General features: G+C 39.3%; 3 protein-coding genes across 3 annotated transcripts; all 3 read left to right on the forward strand.

Annotated features, from left to right (window-relative positions):
• Positions 1–29: 29 nt before the first annotated feature.
• Positions 30–2,520, forward strand: LOC140773048 (uncharacterized). Its single transcript, XM_073115383.1, has 6 exons — positions 30–152; positions 516–720; positions 809–858; positions 943–1,048; positions 1,141–1,199; positions 2,224–2,520. The coding sequence occupies exons 2-6, from the start codon at positions 607–609 to the stop codon at positions 2,273–2,275; spliced, it is 381 nt and encodes a 126-aa protein (XP_072971484.1). The 5' UTR covers positions 30–152; positions 516–606; the 3' UTR covers positions 2,276–2,520.
• Positions 2,521–4,490: 1,970 nt separating this feature from the next.
• Positions 4,491–7,987, forward strand: LOC140774916 (probable inactive receptor kinase At1g48480). The gene is made up of 2 exons (XM_073118103.1): positions 4,491–5,962; positions 6,895–7,987. Exons 1-2 carry the CDS (start codon positions 4,627–4,629, stop codon positions 7,521–7,523), a joined length of 1,965 nt encoding a protein of 654 aa, XP_072974204.1. The 5' UTR covers positions 4,491–4,626; the 3' UTR covers positions 7,524–7,987.
• Positions 7,988–9,244: 1,257 nt separating this feature from the next.
• LOC140774422 (phosphoglucomutase, cytoplasmic 2) lies at positions 9,245–16,198 on the forward strand. The gene is made up of 18 exons (XM_073117420.1): positions 9,245–9,432; positions 10,077–10,158; positions 10,551–10,606; positions 11,262–11,375; positions 11,459–11,521; positions 11,883–12,002; positions 12,102–12,202; positions 12,538–12,597; positions 12,681–12,780; positions 12,875–13,032; positions 13,115–13,210; positions 13,684–13,747; positions 13,823–13,904; positions 14,260–14,435; positions 14,538–14,614; positions 15,248–15,380; positions 15,667–15,783; positions 15,906–16,198. The coding sequence occupies exons 1-18, from the start codon at positions 9,352–9,354 to the stop codon at positions 15,975–15,977; spliced, it is 1,752 nt and encodes a 583-aa protein (XP_072973521.1). The 5' UTR covers positions 9,245–9,351; the 3' UTR covers positions 15,978–16,198.
• The last annotated feature ends 736 nt before the right edge of the window (positions 16,199–16,934 follow it).

A 16,934-nucleotide genomic window follows, 5' to 3' on the forward strand; every position in this document is an offset into this window, starting at 1 on the left:
TATTTGTCAAAATATGAATTACATTTCAGATGGGCGATTCTTTGCGACGGCTTTTTTTTACTTGCTTTAGCAAGTGAAGAGACCCCAATTTTGCTCTTGGCTTCTGAAAATTGTCAGCACAAACTCTTCAACTTGGCTTGTAAGATTTAAATGTAAGACTAAATTCATCTCATGAGCCAAGCAACGCTTCTATCTTGTACAATCTTTCGGATCTTATTGTCAGTTTTGTTCTTCAGGATACGGCAAGCATGTATATATTCTTCAATTTTGACATTTATCAGTAAGAGAATACAAATCTGAACTAATGCTATGAGAAATATTACTTGGTATTTGTTTTTTTTTCTTTAAAATTTCTCTCTTTACTTCTTTTTATTTTTGAAATGAGATATTAACTAAAAAGATTTTCTAGGAGAATGTGAGTATGTGACTGTCGCACTTTATATATGCCCTGTTATTGCCTATTATATGGTGAATTTTACATTTTAACGCCTCCAATTTGGTGTATATACAAATAGGGTCTCTGGCTTGGCAAAATAACCCTGCTCTAGTTGCCCTCTCTGAACGGAAGCTTGGCAAAACTATCACTTCTGTAATTGGTCTTTCGCCATGGCGTTGCTTCCACCTCGCCATCCTCCTCTCCTCATCCTCTGCCTCGTCGCTATTGCCTTCCTCCTCTTCTCTTCTACCTCTCTCGCTAAATCTTCTCCTCGCCCCATCACGGTAAGCCTCGCCAAATCCTCTAATCAATTAGGACTTTTTTCCCCGGTTCCTCTCCTAATGTTGCTATTCCTATGGAAATTCCCCTAAGGAAAACGAGATCCGAGAAAAGAAGAACGCTTGCTATGCCGACATCGAGAGGTACTGAAATTTGACCTTTCTGTCGGCTTTGTGTTGTTTTCGATCGAAACCTAAGTAGGTTTTTTGGGATTCGTTTTGGCGAAGTGGGTTGTGGGGGTGGAAGTGTCGGACTTCACTGATCGAGAAGGAAAATTGCGCGCTGCGATGCCTTTCTCCACGCTGTTATGAACTAGTGTATGAAGGCGATCCGGTGAGTAAGAAAGAAAAAGTCCTCCTTTTGCTACCAGTTTATGTTTGATGCCTTTTCTGACTTGGGTTTTATTGATTTCTTCTTTGAATTAGCTGGAAGAAGGAGAGAGGGACTTTGTTCGAAGCCAGGAGTATAAGTACTGCATGCACAAGTAAGGAGGACTATTTCATTTTTTGAGAATGTTCGATTCTTCTGTTTTGGTTTCTGAGATATACTTTGTTGTATAGCATCAAGTAATTTGGGTGGCCACTGGTATGAATTGATTACGTCTTAAATTTTTCTCAAATTCTATGTTGTTCATGCGGTGGAGTTATTTTTTTTTTTTCAAAATATGATTAGAATGGATGGAGTAAGTTCATGTGAAAGAAGATAATTAGTTTTGGGAAAGATTAGTATTGACGTGTAAGACTTCCTTATACTGCACTGCGTCAATTTCAATGCTTAGAAATGTTCAGTGAATTGGCCATTGCTTGCATTCATGTTTCAATGGCAGCAATGTGGCAGAATGATCACCCATGCTTATTTTTCTTGAAGCTTTGCATTTCAGAAAGATTCTATACCATTACAGACAAACCATTCAGATCACATTCGATTGCCGGCTTGTATGATTAATTCCCTAACTCAATTAAGTTCAGCGAAGGTGTGATTTTTTTCATTGTGTTCTATTCTAACGCGATTTAGTAACTTCTTTTGGTTTGAGTACCCAGCGCAGCATGTATTACTGGAAGGAATACTCTGCATATTCCCTCAACAGAATAATTCATGATATGATGGCTTAAAGAATTTAGAAGCCTTCTCTGTTTTTTCTTTGTTTCTTTCTATTGTGAGAAGAGCGGAACTGACTATCACTATCTGACTGGACAATTAGTTTATTTATATTATTCATGCTTCGTGTTCTATACTTAAAGGATCAAAAGGAGCTTGTAATCTCAATGGTTTTGGATTTGCCTAGTTTGCTGACCATTAAAATGAGAAATATAAGTACTCTCTACAAATTTTGCAACCAACTAGAGATTTCCAGTTCTACTCCCTCCTGTTTTTTCTATAGGGTTGCTGGTTGGTTGACCTTCATTCATTTATGCAAATTATATCTCTCTATTACTGTAAGTTTCTCCCTACTGAATGTCAATACATTGTCGTTCTTACTCACATCAACCTTTTCTGATTTGTTGCAGATTATCTCTAGGAGAGAGCCTTGATGGTGTAAAGGGTGCATTTGATTATTAAAAAACCTTCCATGTTTGTAATCCATTGTTAGTCGCAGACTAGCCTAGTCTGATGCAATGAAGCTTGGAGACATGCATATACGCTAAGTTTTTCGTTGTTTTTATTTATTTGGTTTCGATGAGATTTGCTTCTTCCTCTAGACAAGGAGAAACCAGTCCATGAAAGAAGTACATCATATTGATAGAGAACATAGCAATGGAAGTTTTATGCCATCTGGTGACAGCCAGCAGCTGCATCATTCTCTTTGTCTCTTATCTTTCTGATTGTTTGGATCTGATTTAAAAAGAAGAAGAAGAAAATTTCCATGCAACAGTACCATGATGAGTTGACTACTACTGAGAAAAGCTAAGTTGCCAAGGTGATTTCTTCACCTTGGCTCGCACAAGCTTATTACATAGCAATCTCGAACTTTTAGAAAGAATCTTGGACAATAGCAAACCTTTCTTTTAAGATCATTGATCAATATTTGTTGTGGTCCCAATAGGCTATGGCCTCATAATTATCCCATGTGAGAGCATCGTATGGCACAATAAATATACCTCATACGTATGACTCTCTTTCAGGATAACTGAAGGCCAAAAAAGAAGGGAAAGAGAGCAAAGCACAACCACTTTGTCTTTCCAATAAATATATTCCATAGAGAGAGAGAGAGAGAGAGAGAGAGAGAAGAGAGAAGCTCTCTTCCAGGAAGGTGATGGAAAAAGAATGCAAAGCAACAACTGCGTCTTCCTCCTTTATGCCACGTTATTAGGGAAAGTAATGATGTTGTTATGGCAAATCAAAAGGTGAGTTTGTAACACTTTAGGCATACTAAAGAGTTTGTGGAAGAAAGTTGCAGAGTTTCACAGGGATTTATTTGGTGCTGCCTAATCTATCTATCGATCAATGTGGGTCTGCTTTAAGTTCTAAAGTTTAACTCTCAACGTAAACGGGGAAATTCACTAAAACTACTAGCTTTGGTATTGCTATTCTAATAAACAGTGGAATCTGTTAGTTAAACACAGTTTATGATTGTACATAGTGTCTCGCCATATATATATATATATATATATATATTTATATTTATTTAATGCGTTTAGATAACTTATGACAAATATAATTCATTGTGTCCAAAAACTATTTATGTGAAAATTAATTTACTATATAAACTGCTAAATTACAATTACTATTCATTAAATAGAGTCACGAAACGAGAGAAAAATTGCTCAACTTAATTCAAACACAATAAGCAATTTAATTTAGTAATTTTATTGAGATCGTTGGCAAAATATATCCGAAATTTGAAGTGCACGCGAGCGTCGACGACTCGTAAAACACGCGCTCAGAAGGCGCCTTCAAAATTGGACTGAATAGTTCCGATGCCGCCATGTGGATGGGTACAGCCAATCCTAGCCGCCCAGCAAGATTCGTCGGACAGCTATTAAGATGGCCCCCACCATATGAATCATGGACCCCCCACCAGAGACGAATAAAACACCATTGTTTGGCTGTCTCGTGTGGTGGCCCCCCTTTCCTATCCTTGTCACACCTAGTTGTTCGATGCTCCCTCACCCACCCTGTCCCCACAGGCCACATCCACCACTAATCACTCATCCCCTGATCTCGCTCCGACGGTTCCTGATCTCCCTCCTTTTATCCAACAAGTTATTCATTGGTCCGTACCAAAATTATCCGGCGCTAATCTTGAGGTGGCTGGCGCGGCCCTTAACGCCGTCAACTCTCCGCCCGCTTCCCACGCCGTGTCCTCGGCCCGAGGAGACGTTCACCGTCTGACCGCCGTCATCTCTAAACGAAGCAAATCGGTGTGTCTTTACGAAGGAAAATGATCGGATCCGATCCGGCCACTAGGAAGTAAAAAGGAAGGATGCTTCCAGATCTTATGCGTTAGGTTATGTCTTACTACTTTTGGTTAAGTTAAAAGCACTCTAAAATGACTTAAAGAAAATTACATCTAAACAAAGGATCTATTGTGTACATATAAATCCAAATATTTTATAAATTATATCACATAGTTTTATATATGATATGTTAATTAATAAATGGGTGAGCATATAAACAGAGTGTTATATTTTCTATCAAATATATATATATATATATAAAAAGAGTGTTATATTAGATTAGGTCAATAAGGCAATCAAGTATGCAGTATTACTAATATTGTAACCGAAGATTCATTGAGCTTTATTACCAAATATAACTTTTTAAGGGTTTTTATAGCAACATGCACTCTCTCTCTGTCTCTCTGCCTCTCTCTCTCTCGCATGCTCTCTTCACTGGTGAGAAGAAAGATAGATAGCTCTGCATGAGTTAGGCTTCCAGCTATAGTAACAGTGGAGTCCGGTCACCACCCAATGGCGTCACCGCCGTACCTCCTCATCCCCCTCCTCTTCTCCGTCCTTCTTTCCTATCTTCCAGCCGGAACCCCTGACCTTGCCGGGGACGCCGCGGCCCTCCTCGCTTTCCGCGCGGCCGTCGGCCGCTCATCCTTGCCCTGGAACTCATCCTCACCTACCTGCTCGTGGCAAGGGGTCTCCTGCTTATCCGGCCGTGTTACCTATCTCCGCCTCCCTGGCTCCGGCCTCATCGGTGAAATCCCTGCCGGAACCCTAGGCAACCTCACTGCCCTACGCACCCTGAGCCTCCGTTTCAATGCCATCTCCGGACAACTCCCCCCTGACCTCGCCGCCTGCTCCGAGCTCCGGAACCTCTACCTCCAGGGCAACCGCCTCTCCGGTGAGATTCCCTCCTTCCTCTTCTTGCTTCGCAACCTCGTACGCCTCAACCTCGCTGGAAATGGCTTCTCCGGCGGTATCTCGCCGGCGTTCAGCAACCTCACTCGGTTGGGGACGCTCTACCTAGACAACAACCGACTCGCCGGCGAGGTTCCGGAGCTGGATCTACCCGCATTGGTGCAGTTCAACGTCTCGTTCAACGTACTCAACGGATCGATCCCGTCGCGGCTGAGGAAGATGCCGGCGAGCTCGTTCTTGTCCACGGGACTCTGCGGCGGGCCGATCGGGCCTTGCCCCGGCGAGATCTCGCCGTCTCCGGCCGAGGCCGCCAGCGGCGGCGGTGTAGAGGTCCGCAAAAACAAGAAGAAGCTCTCCGGCGGCGCTATCGCCGGGATCGCAGTCGGATGCGCCGTCGGATTCCTGATCCTGCTCTCCCTTTTCATTCTTCTCTGCCGCAATGGCGGCGGAGGTGGGAGGACGACAAGCAAATCTCTCGCCCTGGCGGTACCGAAGCAACCGGAGCCGTCGGAGGCGGAAAGAGACAAGGGTCTGTACAACGGGGGAAGCGAGAATGGAGTGGCGACGCCGTACGCCGCCGCCTCTGCCACCGCCTCCATGGGGGAAACAGCGGGGAAGAAGTTGGTCTTCTTTGGAAGAGAGGTGTCTCCGCCGTTTGATCTGGAGGACTTGCTTCGGGCATCGGCGGAGGTTCTCGGGAAGGGTACATTTGGAACGGCGTACAAGGCGGTGCTTGAATCGGGGGCGATGGTAGCAGTGAAGCGGCTCAAGGACGTGACTTTCGCTGAGAGGGATTTCCGGGAGAGGATCGAGTCGGCCGTCGGGGCGTTGGACCACGAGTGCCTCGTGCCGCTCCGGGCTTACTACTACAGCAAGGATGAGAAGCTCCTTGTGTATGATTACATGCCCATGGGAAGCCTCTCAGCCCTCTTGCATGGTAAGTCATAATTACTCTCATCTTTACCATGTTGACTATTACTTTTAATTTTGTTGCAATTGATCAATTCTTTTTGATAGAAATTATGCCATAATCTTAGATGGTTGTGGAGTTAATTGTGCAATTTTATTATCTATATATTTGGAGTGAACTTTGATATGGTAATAAAAAGTTTTATCTCCCAAGTAGATTGCACACACTGAATCGTGGTTTGATGGACAAGAATCATTAGCATGGGCTTTACTTATTCAAGCTAATACTTGGTATAAGTTGACCTCTGTTTAAGTTTGATTCTAGCTTGATTTAGTTCTCAAATTATTAAACGGCCTGAAGTATGACTACTATTATTGAAAAAAGAGCTGAGCATGAGGTTGACTCCTAAGTTTACAATTCATTTCAAGTGAAACATTAGGGCTAACTGGATATATTAATTTGGTCAGAGATGTACTGTTGGCTAGATTGCAACATCAATATTTTATTTGTGTTCTAGGATTGTCTCTTCCTTCTTTGTTTTCTTTGCTGACTCACTAGAAGTGGCTCCATCTTACCGCTATCTCTTTTCTTGATAAAATTTGGATGCCAGCTTTCAACCAGAGCTCAGAGCCAGTATTCTGTTTTGTATAAGGAAAGACCATTCTTTGAACCAGAGTTCTGAAGATTTTTAAAAGAAATACTGGATGTTTCATTAGGTCAGATCTTCACCAATTGGTAGATAACTCATGAGCACGAAAAGTTTATGCAATTATCGTTCATTGTGGTGGTCCCACAATATAGCTGGGTTACAAAATGCTTCTTTTTAATGATAGTTGGCTCATGTAAATTCATCTGATAATTTGATTTTGTGATTGCTATGCAATCTAGTCTTAAGGTGCCTATGTTAATGTGCAATCTGAGTGGTCTTTCACTGACTGCGATATTGGCCTACAACACAGGGAATAGAGGCTCTGGCCGGACCCCTCTCAACTGGGAGTCAAGATCCAGCATTGCGCTAGCTACTGCTCGTGGCATTGAGTACATCCATTCAACAGGCCCTTTTGCCTCCCATGGAAACATCAAATCCTCCAATATCCTCCTTACCAAGTCATATGAAGCCCGTGTATCAGACCATGGCCTCGCCAATCTTGTGGGTCCAATCTCTTCTCCCACTCGTGTTGCTGGCTACCGTGCTCCAGAGGTCACAGATGCCCGGAAGGTCTCCCAAAAGGCAGATGTGTTCAGCTTCGGCGTGCTTCTACTTGAGCTGCTCACAGGCAAGGCCCCAACTCAGACCCTCCTTAATGAGGAGGGTGTCGATTTGCCACGGTGGGTGCAGTCAGTGGTGCGAGAAGAGTGGACTACAGAGGTATTTGACATGGAGCTGCTGAGGTATCAGAATGTAGAGGAGGAGATGGTGCAGCTTCTTCAACTTGCAATAGACTGCTGTGCACAATATCCAGACAACCGTCCTTCGATGTCCAAAGTAGTGGCCAGGATTGACGAAATCCGGCGCTCAAGCCTGGGTCATAACAACGAGGATCACCAGAGCATCGAAGATGGCGATAACCAGTCTTCCAGGATCTGAATCTTGAGCTACCAGCAAGCATTTGTTCATGGTTTGATAAACCCAATGGTTGGTTCTTTGGTTATTTTTCATTTGGTTTATTTTGGTTCTTAGCAAATTGTGCATGTAATCTTCTTTCTCCTTTCTTCTCCATATTCGATAGCAGTTGTTGGTCTCTTTTTCTGGGTTGTCAACTGATGCAGGTAGTCGTCTTCTATTGCTGAAAGTTCACTGCTGTTGTTATGGCAAATGTAGAAAGAGTTGGTTGTGCAGTTGTTGACTGTGACTGTGACTGTGTCATGTGGTGCACTCCTTTTTTTTCTTTCCTTTTGTTTGGTAGACTGACAGTTTGAGTGTGTTCTGGAGGAGGTCTTCATGGTTCTTTATCTTTTCCCATTCATTTCATTATGATGTAGGGTGAGTGGGCCACATTGTACCCTTATTTTATTTAACTTTTAGTTAGCTGGTAGAATTGATTCCAGTGAGTAGTGTGTGTGAATTGATTTGATTTTTCTTGGTAAAAATAGTTATGGTAGTTGTGCATGTGTGTAATTTGGTCGGCAAGTGCTTTAATGGAAAGTGGAGCAAGCACTGTTTCTTTTCAGAGAGAAGATAAAGTTGTAAGTAAAGCAAAGAAGAGATGAAGACCATAGTGAGGTGTCAGTAGGAGTGTTCTTTTTATCTCAGCAGCAGCATGTGATGTGATTAAGAGAGAAGATGAAAGAAAGGAACTTTGTTGTCTTTTCCCCTTCGATACACCCAGGTGACCGAGCCCTGATTGGCTGGAGATGCACCAAAATTTTATTCTTGAATAATCTTTTTATCCTATACAATAAAGTTATTACACACTATACTATTTTATAAAGAAACACATGAATTGTTTATACTAGAGTAAGCTCTTTTATACTAGTATTAATATTATCGGGGTTATAGTAGTATGAATTTATTCTGAATAGAAGAGGTGTTTGCTTATAACATTAAGGTCCACGAGTTTTTTCTTTTTGAGAAGTGAAGAAAAATCTACTAGTGTACCAATTAAACTGATATCATTGTGATTTAAATATGGTAACGCTCACATATCATGAGACATTTTTTAATGATCTGAGCACTATTCTATTAGCTAGGGTCCGCAAAGGATTACGGTGCAAGTAATATTGTTGAAATGCGAGCCGATTTCGTTAGGATATGATAATATACCTTTTCTAGATTTATACCCTTGCTATTGAATTTCATATTGATTATCATGGTTTTTCTTCATAGAAATGAAAATGGCAAGGCAAAGTGTGAGCAATAACAATCATTTCTATTATTTTTAACTCACACCTGCTTATTATTATTACAAAGAGAAATGAGAATTTTACGGTGTTTCGCTTATCATGTCTGGGAATCGAATCCGGATACTCGAGATACGATAACACTGGCCCAGATTTTTTTTTAATTAATAAATTATAGGCCCGATGGTTTCGGGCCTCAATCTCAGCCCAATTAGCGTATGGATGGGTCGATCTCGGGCTCGGAATAGGTCTGACCCAATTGAGCTCGATCGCCGCAAGACCCGCCGTGCCACGCGGCCCACACGTGGCAACGAAAGTGCCAGAACCTAAGCATATTCGCCCACCAGCTTCGTCACCTGCGCAAAAAAAAGTACCCAAAACTACCCAATATATACGATGTACATTCCGCTTGGTATATTCTTCGGGTCTATTCTCAGGTACAAAGCCTGTGGGTGACGCTTGCTTTATAACCACGCTCTCAACACCACCTTCCATCGCTTCCCTACCTCTCCTCCCTTCTCTCGTTCTGATCTTTCTATCTCTTTCTCTCACTTTCTCTCACTTTGGGTCGAGCAATGGTGATGTTTACGGTTGTTCGGAAGGAGACGACTCCCATCGAAGGCCAGAAGCCGGGGACTTCCGGCCTCAGGAAGAAGGTCAGATCCTTCGCTAGATCTACCGTTAGATTTGGATCTTGGAACGGGTGATGTTTGTGTATCGTTTGTTTAGATCGCTGGTATTGGATTCCATCTGATGCGTCATGTTTGAACTTTGGTTTGTACTGCGAGTAGCTTGATCTAGATTGATTGCGGTGGTCTGCTACCAATTTGGTGATTTAGAGGCCTTGGCCTCGATCAGATCTCATGGATAGATGTATGCGCGTACGGAATTTTATTTTTGAGTGGCCTGATATGGTGTAGCTATTTACTCGAGATTCAGTGGTGCAAAATGGCTTTTTTTGTTCTGTAGTAGGGGATGTATCTAGCATTTTATTTGTTACAACAGGACGTGGAATTCAGAAAATTAATTGCACTTTCAATCGTGGTTATGGAAAGATTAGAAATTGAGAAGAATATAGTGGTTCCAGATCTCTTTCTGCGAGAAGTATAAAAAGATTATTAAAAAAAAATCTTACCAACTTGACTTATTTGAACTAAACGTTCACAAATAATTATTCATGCTCTTTTGTGCTGCTAAAATTTGAGAAGAGTTACTAAATTGATGATAGTACTTGATTTGTTCCTTTAATACTGCAATAGTTATCTTTATGAACATTACCTGACTTGGAAATGGTTTTCAGGTTACTGTCTTCAAGCAGCCTAATTACCTGCATAACTTTGTTCAGTCAACATTTAATGCACTTCCTGCTGACAAAGTGAAAGGTTAGTTGTTTGCAATTCATGTATATTTTGCTCGATGCTGGTTGTATGAGGAACCAAATGATTTCTTATCTATGTTTAAGCAGGCCGAAGTTCATTGTTCTGTTCTATATATGAGATCCTTGTTATTAATGCTTTATCTTGGTATCCTGCTGAGGATCTACCAGATGCTTGCAGGAACGGTTTTATGATGAACACCTATGCATGTTAAATCAATGCAATTATAGGCTTTAACACTTTCTCTGTGATGTGTGATAATTTTGTCTTTTTGCTGCAAACTTAGCTTGAGTAGTGTTTGAAACATATTTGTGTCAGGTCGCATTCTTTTGCAACTTTGTGAACAACCTCCTTATGTGTTCTCCTTTGTTTAATTAATCTTTCTTTTTGTATTACAGGTGCTACTATTGTTGTTTCTGGTGATGGTCGTTATTTTTCAAAGGATGCAATTCAGGTACTTTTTATCCTTTCATAGGAGAATTCATAGATCTATTTCTTTATTTCTTATGTTGGCTTATATATTTATTTTTAAACTTTTATTTTTGGTTTTGATCCTCGGAAAAATTGACACTTTTAAGCTGAAAAGGATTTGTTCTTGCTAATAAGAGTTTGAAACCAAAGTCACAACTCACAACCAACAACCTTACTGGTTTCATCTTAAAAATGAGTTTTGACGTTGGTTTTGAATAAGTTAAAAACTTTGGTTGCATAATTTCTTTGTGCACGAAGTGTGGTTTCCTCATAACATTCCTTTTTATTCTGTGGAATTTTGATCATGTAAATGGCTGCAAGGGTACATGAGCGCAGTAAGGAAATGAGTAAAGCCCCTAAATACCACATGCTGCACTAAAGACAAGTCATTTCACTCTAATATAGGAATCACAAATCTTATTATACACCAGGTGGAACTTGGTTATTAGGATGGTGCTAAGAGCATGTGCAAATTTACTGACAAAAAACAGCCTTCTGCCAGTCTGTAAATGAAATATTCAGTTTATTAGTTTTTATGACTGGTTGCTTGTTTATGTCAAAAAAATGTTTTAATTGATCCTTGAATGTGCAGATATGTTTAAATACTTCAATTTCTCACCTTGTTCCATATCTGTCAGATAATAATAAAAATGGCTGCTGCTAATGGAGTCAAATGCGTTTGGGTTGGACAAAATGGTCTAATGTCAACACCAGCAGTTTCTGGTGTTATACGTGAAAGAACCGGTGCAGATGTGAGTGCGATTTTTCATATTTTAGTAATGTAGGTGGGTTGTTAATCAGTCTGATGAGTTGTCTCATGATTGGATTAAAAAAGGGTTCAAAGGCTACAGGAGCTTTCATACTGACCGCCAGCCACAACCCAGGTGGTCCCCATGAGGTATTCTACTTTTTACATTTTACATCATTGTATTTCTCTTCCCTCTTTTGCCTTCTGTTCTATGAGATGAAAAGCTTTAGTTGGAAAGCAGGAAGCAATATGGATCATGTTGAGTAACTTTCACATTGATGGTTGACTTTATCAAAAAGAAAAAAAACATTGATGATTGACCTCATGCCACTGTGCTGTCTTGCCAAACAATCTTAGCTGGGTTACCGACCATGTTTCAGTTCATTGCTGTATTTGATCCTCAAAGTATAATTGAAACTTTTTCAAGATTTTAGTACAATCTGTACCATATTCTTTTAATTATTTGGTAGTTATGAAGGCTTGAGTTACCAGACTATGTTGCATTCGTCAGGATTTTGGAGTCAAGTACAACATGGAAAATGGGGGACCTGCTCCTGAGGCTGTTACAGATAAGATCTTCGCCAATACGAAGATAATAAATGAATACTTCATTGCAGAAGATCTACCAGATGTACAAGTTTCTGACTTTCTGCTGAAATTCCATGCTTGCATCTCCTTGTGACCCTTCATCTTCAGACTTGCTTATACTTTATTAATTTTTGTAATGCAGGTTGATATTTCTGTTACTGGTGTGACTTGCTGCAATGGGCCTGAAGGACCATTTTCTGTGGAGGTCTTTGATTCTAGCGTTGATTATGTGAAACTAATGAAGTATGTACCTTTCCATTCAGAGGATCCATTATTTATATTGCTAGAATTCAGATATGGGAGTTCCTTTTCTTGATTTTGCCTTTCTCTTAACATGAGTTGAGAATCTGTGCAGAGAAGTTAAAAAGGAAAAACCTTTGGATTTTTCATTTTGACATTCTCATTCTAATGTTGAACTAATCATGCTTTCCCTAAATAGAAAGTTTGAGATGTGTAGCCTTTTGATTTCTTTTTCTTTTTTATATATGTTGAAAGTTGGTTGATGGTTAGGTACCTTTAAACAGAATATGGAAGTTTATACTGCAGATACTTATGTTTCTTTCCTATTCCTGTTCCAGATCAATTTTTGACTTTGAGTCAATTCAGAAGCTGCTTAGTTCTCCAAAATTCACATTCTGGTATGTAACTAAGGCCCAGCTAGCATCTTCAGTTTATTCTTGGTAATTAATTAGGCATGATTTAGTTCATTTCTCCCTTGTAGTTATGATGCACTTCATGGTGTTGCTGGAGCTTATGCCAAAAGGATTTTTGTTGAAGAACTTGGTGCTGATGAGAGTTCATTGATAAATTGTGTACCTAAGGTATCCTTTCCTCTATGTTCAATGTAAAGACTTGAATTGAGATATTTCTTCAGATTAAGTTTATGGATATCATGCCTTGGCTCTTCTATAACAGGAAGATTTTGGGGGTGGCCATCCAGACCCTAATTTGACATATGCAAAAGAATTGGTAGCACGAATGGGTTTGGGAAAGTCATCCCCTCAAGGCGAACTGCCTGAATTTGGTGCTGCTGCTGATGGTGATGCAGATCGCAATATGATCCTTGGTAAAAGGTATCCTTCTACAAAGTGTATTATGAAAGAAATCCTCAGCCTAAAGCTTAACCTTTTTTTTTTTTTTTTCTTTTGGTGTTAGATTTTTTGTTACCCCATCAGACTCTGTTGCTATCATTGCTGCCAATGCCGTCCAGTCAATTCCTTATTTTGCCTCTGGTTTAAAAGGAGTTGCCAGGTAACTCACTAAGCTTTCTTGATAACTCCCTGTTGTTCAAAAGGAGTTGCTAGGTAACTAAATTTTTGTGGTAATGCTTATGGTCAAATTATTATTTTATTTGTATTGCCATGGAGGTTACTTATTGTACTCAAACAAGGTTTCACTATTCTTGCTCTCAGAGTTGAACTTAATCATTAGTAGGAAATTAATATGAAAAGAAATAAGCTTTTCAGTCATCTGATAAATTATGGTTTGGAGTTGATTGTGTCACTTAATAGGTATAGTGGGTAGGTTGTAGGTATTAGTTGTAAAGCATGAGGTATTAGTTGTAAAGTATGAGATGATTTATTCCAGTCATTGTTTATCATTATGATTCTGTTGATTTTCTTCACAATTTGTTCGCCACCTGTCAATCTTTGCCAAGGAAGTCTTATTTACTCTTGTCTGTTCTTATGAATTACTTACATATATCATTATGATTTGAACTGCAGGAGCATGCCAACGTCAGCTGCCCTTGATGTAGTGGCCAAGAATTTAAATCTTAAGTTCTTTGAGGTATATATTTAATAAAATAACCATCATTTTTTATATGTTAGAGTCCTAGGCATCATGTAAATCTTGCCTTTTAAGGTACCAACTGGTTGGAAATTTTTTGGAAATCTAATGGATGCTGGACTTTGTTCAGTTTGTGGTGAAGAAAGCTTTGGCACAGGTTGGTGCTATTAAACCTCTTACTGCCATCGTCTTCTATTGCTGAAACTTCCTGAGGCCTGTATTTCTTTTTTTATGCTCCTCTATTGCATCCATTCATAGGCATAGGGGAATTTATCTATTGCAGTTATTTAAATTCGAGAAACACATCTGTGAGAACTACTTCTATTTATAATCCTGTGGCAAAAAGTAGAAAGTGTCCTAGAAAGTTATGCAGGCACTTCCACTAATTAGTTTTATACTTTTATGCTCATAAAGTTTGGCGACAGGCTTGGAGTTGTTCATTACTATCTTCTTCGTTCTTTTATATCTTGATAATCTGAAATTAATATATATGATTGTATTTTCTATTACAGGTTCTGATCATATTCGTGAAAAGGATGGAATTTGGGCTGTTCTTGCATGGCTTTCTATCCTTGCTTTTAGGAATAAGGACTGTCTTGATGGGGAAAAGTTGGTCACAGTTGAAGATATAGTTCTGCAGCACTGGGCTACTTATGGTCGACATTATTATACTCGATATGACTATGAGGTAGGTTTTCCATAATGTTCAGTTTCATTATAATACTCATGTTTTTGACAATTGTGCTTGTAGTTATAGTTATCCTTAGCCGTTTCATTTGGTTTTGTCAAGAATGTTGATGCAGGAGCAGCTAAGGAACTTATGGCGCAATTGGTTAGCTTACAGTCATCTCTTTCTGATGTCAATAAGTACGTTCCTGTGACACATTTTCCAACTGGCTTTATCATATACAGTGCAGCAGTGCCTTTAATAATACTGAACATAATTTTGTGTATCAATGCACAAATTTCTTTGATTTCTTTTGTTTCTTTTGATTTCGGTGACATGTCCTTTCATAGCAGTGCCACATAATGTAGTAATCAGAACAGTAATACTTTGGTAGTCTTCATTTGCCAACTTATACTAGGTCTAACACTACTTGCTCGTTTTCCACTTGAGCAAATTTGCTTTAATTGCTTTTGTTTGTTAAAAATTGTTTCTTTTTGTATGTAATTATTATAGCATATTCAGGATTTAAAATACTCATGTTTTCCAGTTAAAAAAAAATATTAGATTGTGCCATGCTCCGCTTTTTCTTGTTATATGTAGATGATGACTGATGACATATCCTAAATAGGTGAACAACTGACACCTTCTAATTGAGATCCTTAATTTTGTTCCCTTGAGTCCTTTAAGTTTCCCGCTACATAGTAATGATTTGGACATTGAAGACCAGCAATCTGGTTTCAACTAAATAAAGTTTTAAAATTAGAGGATAATACAGGATGAACTTTTCTCTTGTGAGGAAATGAAGGATGAACTAAATGCATCCCTCTCTGCAGGATGATAAAGGAGGTAAGACCAGAAGTCGCTGATGTGGTTGAAGCTGATGAATTTGAATACAAGGATCCTGTGGATGGTTCGGTCTCAAAGCATCAGGGTATCCGTTATCTCTTCGCAGATGGATCAAGATTGGTTAGTAATTTCTTTCATTGATATTCATTTAATAGTTTGCGGACTTTTATTTTTTCTATATAAAACATATTGGCCTTGGGTTAGTAAGTGGAAGCCTGAAGACTGGGGATTCTCAGGAAGCCCTTAAAACCTAATTTGTCCTACTGGACCTGTACCAAGCATCCGGATTGAGAACTCTAGATTATCACTTGTCAAGTTGGATGTCTCTTTTTTATCATCTCAAGTGAAATGAGTTCTGAATTATTTTCTCAGTATCTTCTGTTAACTTCAAGAATCCTTATCCTAGGTTTTCCGCCTCTCTGGAACCGGCTCCGAAGGTGCAACCATTCGCGTCTACATTGAGCAATATGAGAAAGATTCCTCAAAGACCGGAAGGGATTCCCAAGAAGCGCTTGCTCCACTTGTAAGGATGTCCAGATCCAATATCTATAATTTTTCTCCCTTTCTCCTCTCGAAAATTGTATCAGTATTCAGCAACTGATAGAATCTTTCCTGATGTCGTACCTATTTATCTCCTTGCTCCAGGTGGATGTGGCACTAAAGCTTTCAAAGATGCAAGAGTTCACAGGCCGATCTGCTCCTACAGTTATCACATAAGTTTAAAAACCGAATCTCATGGACAAATTCGGAGGTTTCTTGTCAAAATGAGTTTTTCCCTCTCTCTTTTATCATGTTTAATGCTACACTATCGACCCATGTGGCACGGCTTTTAATTATGTGTGTTCTCAAAGAGTTATGTCGTGTAATAAGTTCACTCTGACATAACCTTATTATACATCCTATATTTTTGCTAATAAAAGTTTATATAAAACCCAAAACACATCCATGGAATGTCATATTGCCCTGGAAATTTCTCCGATTTTTTTCCGGAAAGTTGTTGGTTGCTACTTGCTAGATAGAGAGGAGCAATTTTTAAAGATCCACAATTGTGTGAGATTTTATTACCAATCCCTTTTCTGGGTCGCCCACATATATTAATATTGTCAATCCAAAAGAAAAGGTTTTGTATACGCATCAGAAATCATATTCATTTGTACTTTAGAAGCTCTCTTTTCCACGTCGAACTACGCTCGCAAATAAATCTCTCCAATAGATATAACTATTAACAGTGTCTTACAATTTATAATTGAAACAATTCCCTCGTCTGATGATATATTTTCTTGGTAAAATCTGTAGAACGAATTATTAAATGCTCTAACATATTTTGCATAGATATTCTCAATATTATAAACAGATCCTTCTTGCCCTGATGTTAGATGACAGTAGTCTTTTTTTAATTTGTTTTGAGAGAGAGAGAAGTAAAAAATTTAATGAGGTACTACATTTGTTTGCAATATTGAAAGAAGAAGACGGCTGAAAGCCTGAAAGCATTTTAGTCTTGCTTTATCTGTTAAAAGAGAGTAATTTAATCTTTCTATGACACAGGATATTACAAACAATGACTCATCTCTTGCATCAATTTAATCAAAACTATAAATCTGCGATCTTATTAAGCGAGTCTTTCCTGTTTCTGAGTGTACTCAGACAAACCAAGCAGTGTAAACCAAATTCATA

This window comes from Typha angustifolia, chromosome 13 (assembly GCF_048772165.1).
Source record: "Typha angustifolia cultivar Huaian chromosome 13, ASM4877216v1, whole genome shotgun sequence".
Taxonomy (NCBI): domain Eukaryota; kingdom Viridiplantae; phylum Streptophyta; class Magnoliopsida; order Poales; family Typhaceae; genus Typha; species Typha angustifolia.

What these genes read in the sequence shown, in the direction of transcription:
- LOC140773048 (XM_073115383.1), top strand. Translation starts at nt 607, where the DNA reads ATGGCGTTGCTTCCACCTCGCCATCCTCCTCTCCTCATCCTCTGCCTC. An exon ending in CTTCTCCTCGCCCCATCACG is followed by an intron (nt 721 to 808) that starts GTAAGCCTCGCC and finishes AATTCCCCTAAG; the next exon opens with GAAAACGAGATCCGAGAAAA. An exon ending in TATAAGTACTGCATGCACAA is followed by an intron (nt 1,200 to 2,223) that starts GTAAGGAGGACT and finishes GATTTGTTGCAG; the next exon opens with ATTATCTCTAGGAGAGAGCC.
- LOC140774422 (XM_073117420.1), top strand. Translation starts at nt 9,352, where the DNA reads ATGGTGATGTTTACGGTTGTTCGGAAGGAGACGACTCCCATCGAAGGC. An exon ending in GTGAAAGAACCGGTGCAGAT is followed by an intron (nt 11,376 to 11,458) that starts GTGAGTGCGATT and finishes GGATTAAAAAAG; the next exon opens with GGTTCAAAGGCTACAGGAGC. An exon ending in GGTTTAAAAGGAGTTGCCAG is followed by an intron (nt 13,211 to 13,683) that starts GTAACTCACTAA and finishes TTTGAACTGCAG; the next exon opens with GAGCATGCCAACGTCAGCTG.
- LOC140774916 (XM_073118103.1), top strand. Translation starts at nt 4,627, where the DNA reads ATGGCGTCACCGCCGTACCTCCTCATCCCCCTCCTCTTCTCCGTCCTT. An exon ending in CCTCTCAGCCCTCTTGCATG is followed by an intron (nt 5,963 to 6,894) that starts GTAAGTCATAAT and finishes CCTACAACACAG; the next exon opens with GGAATAGAGGCTCTGGCCGG.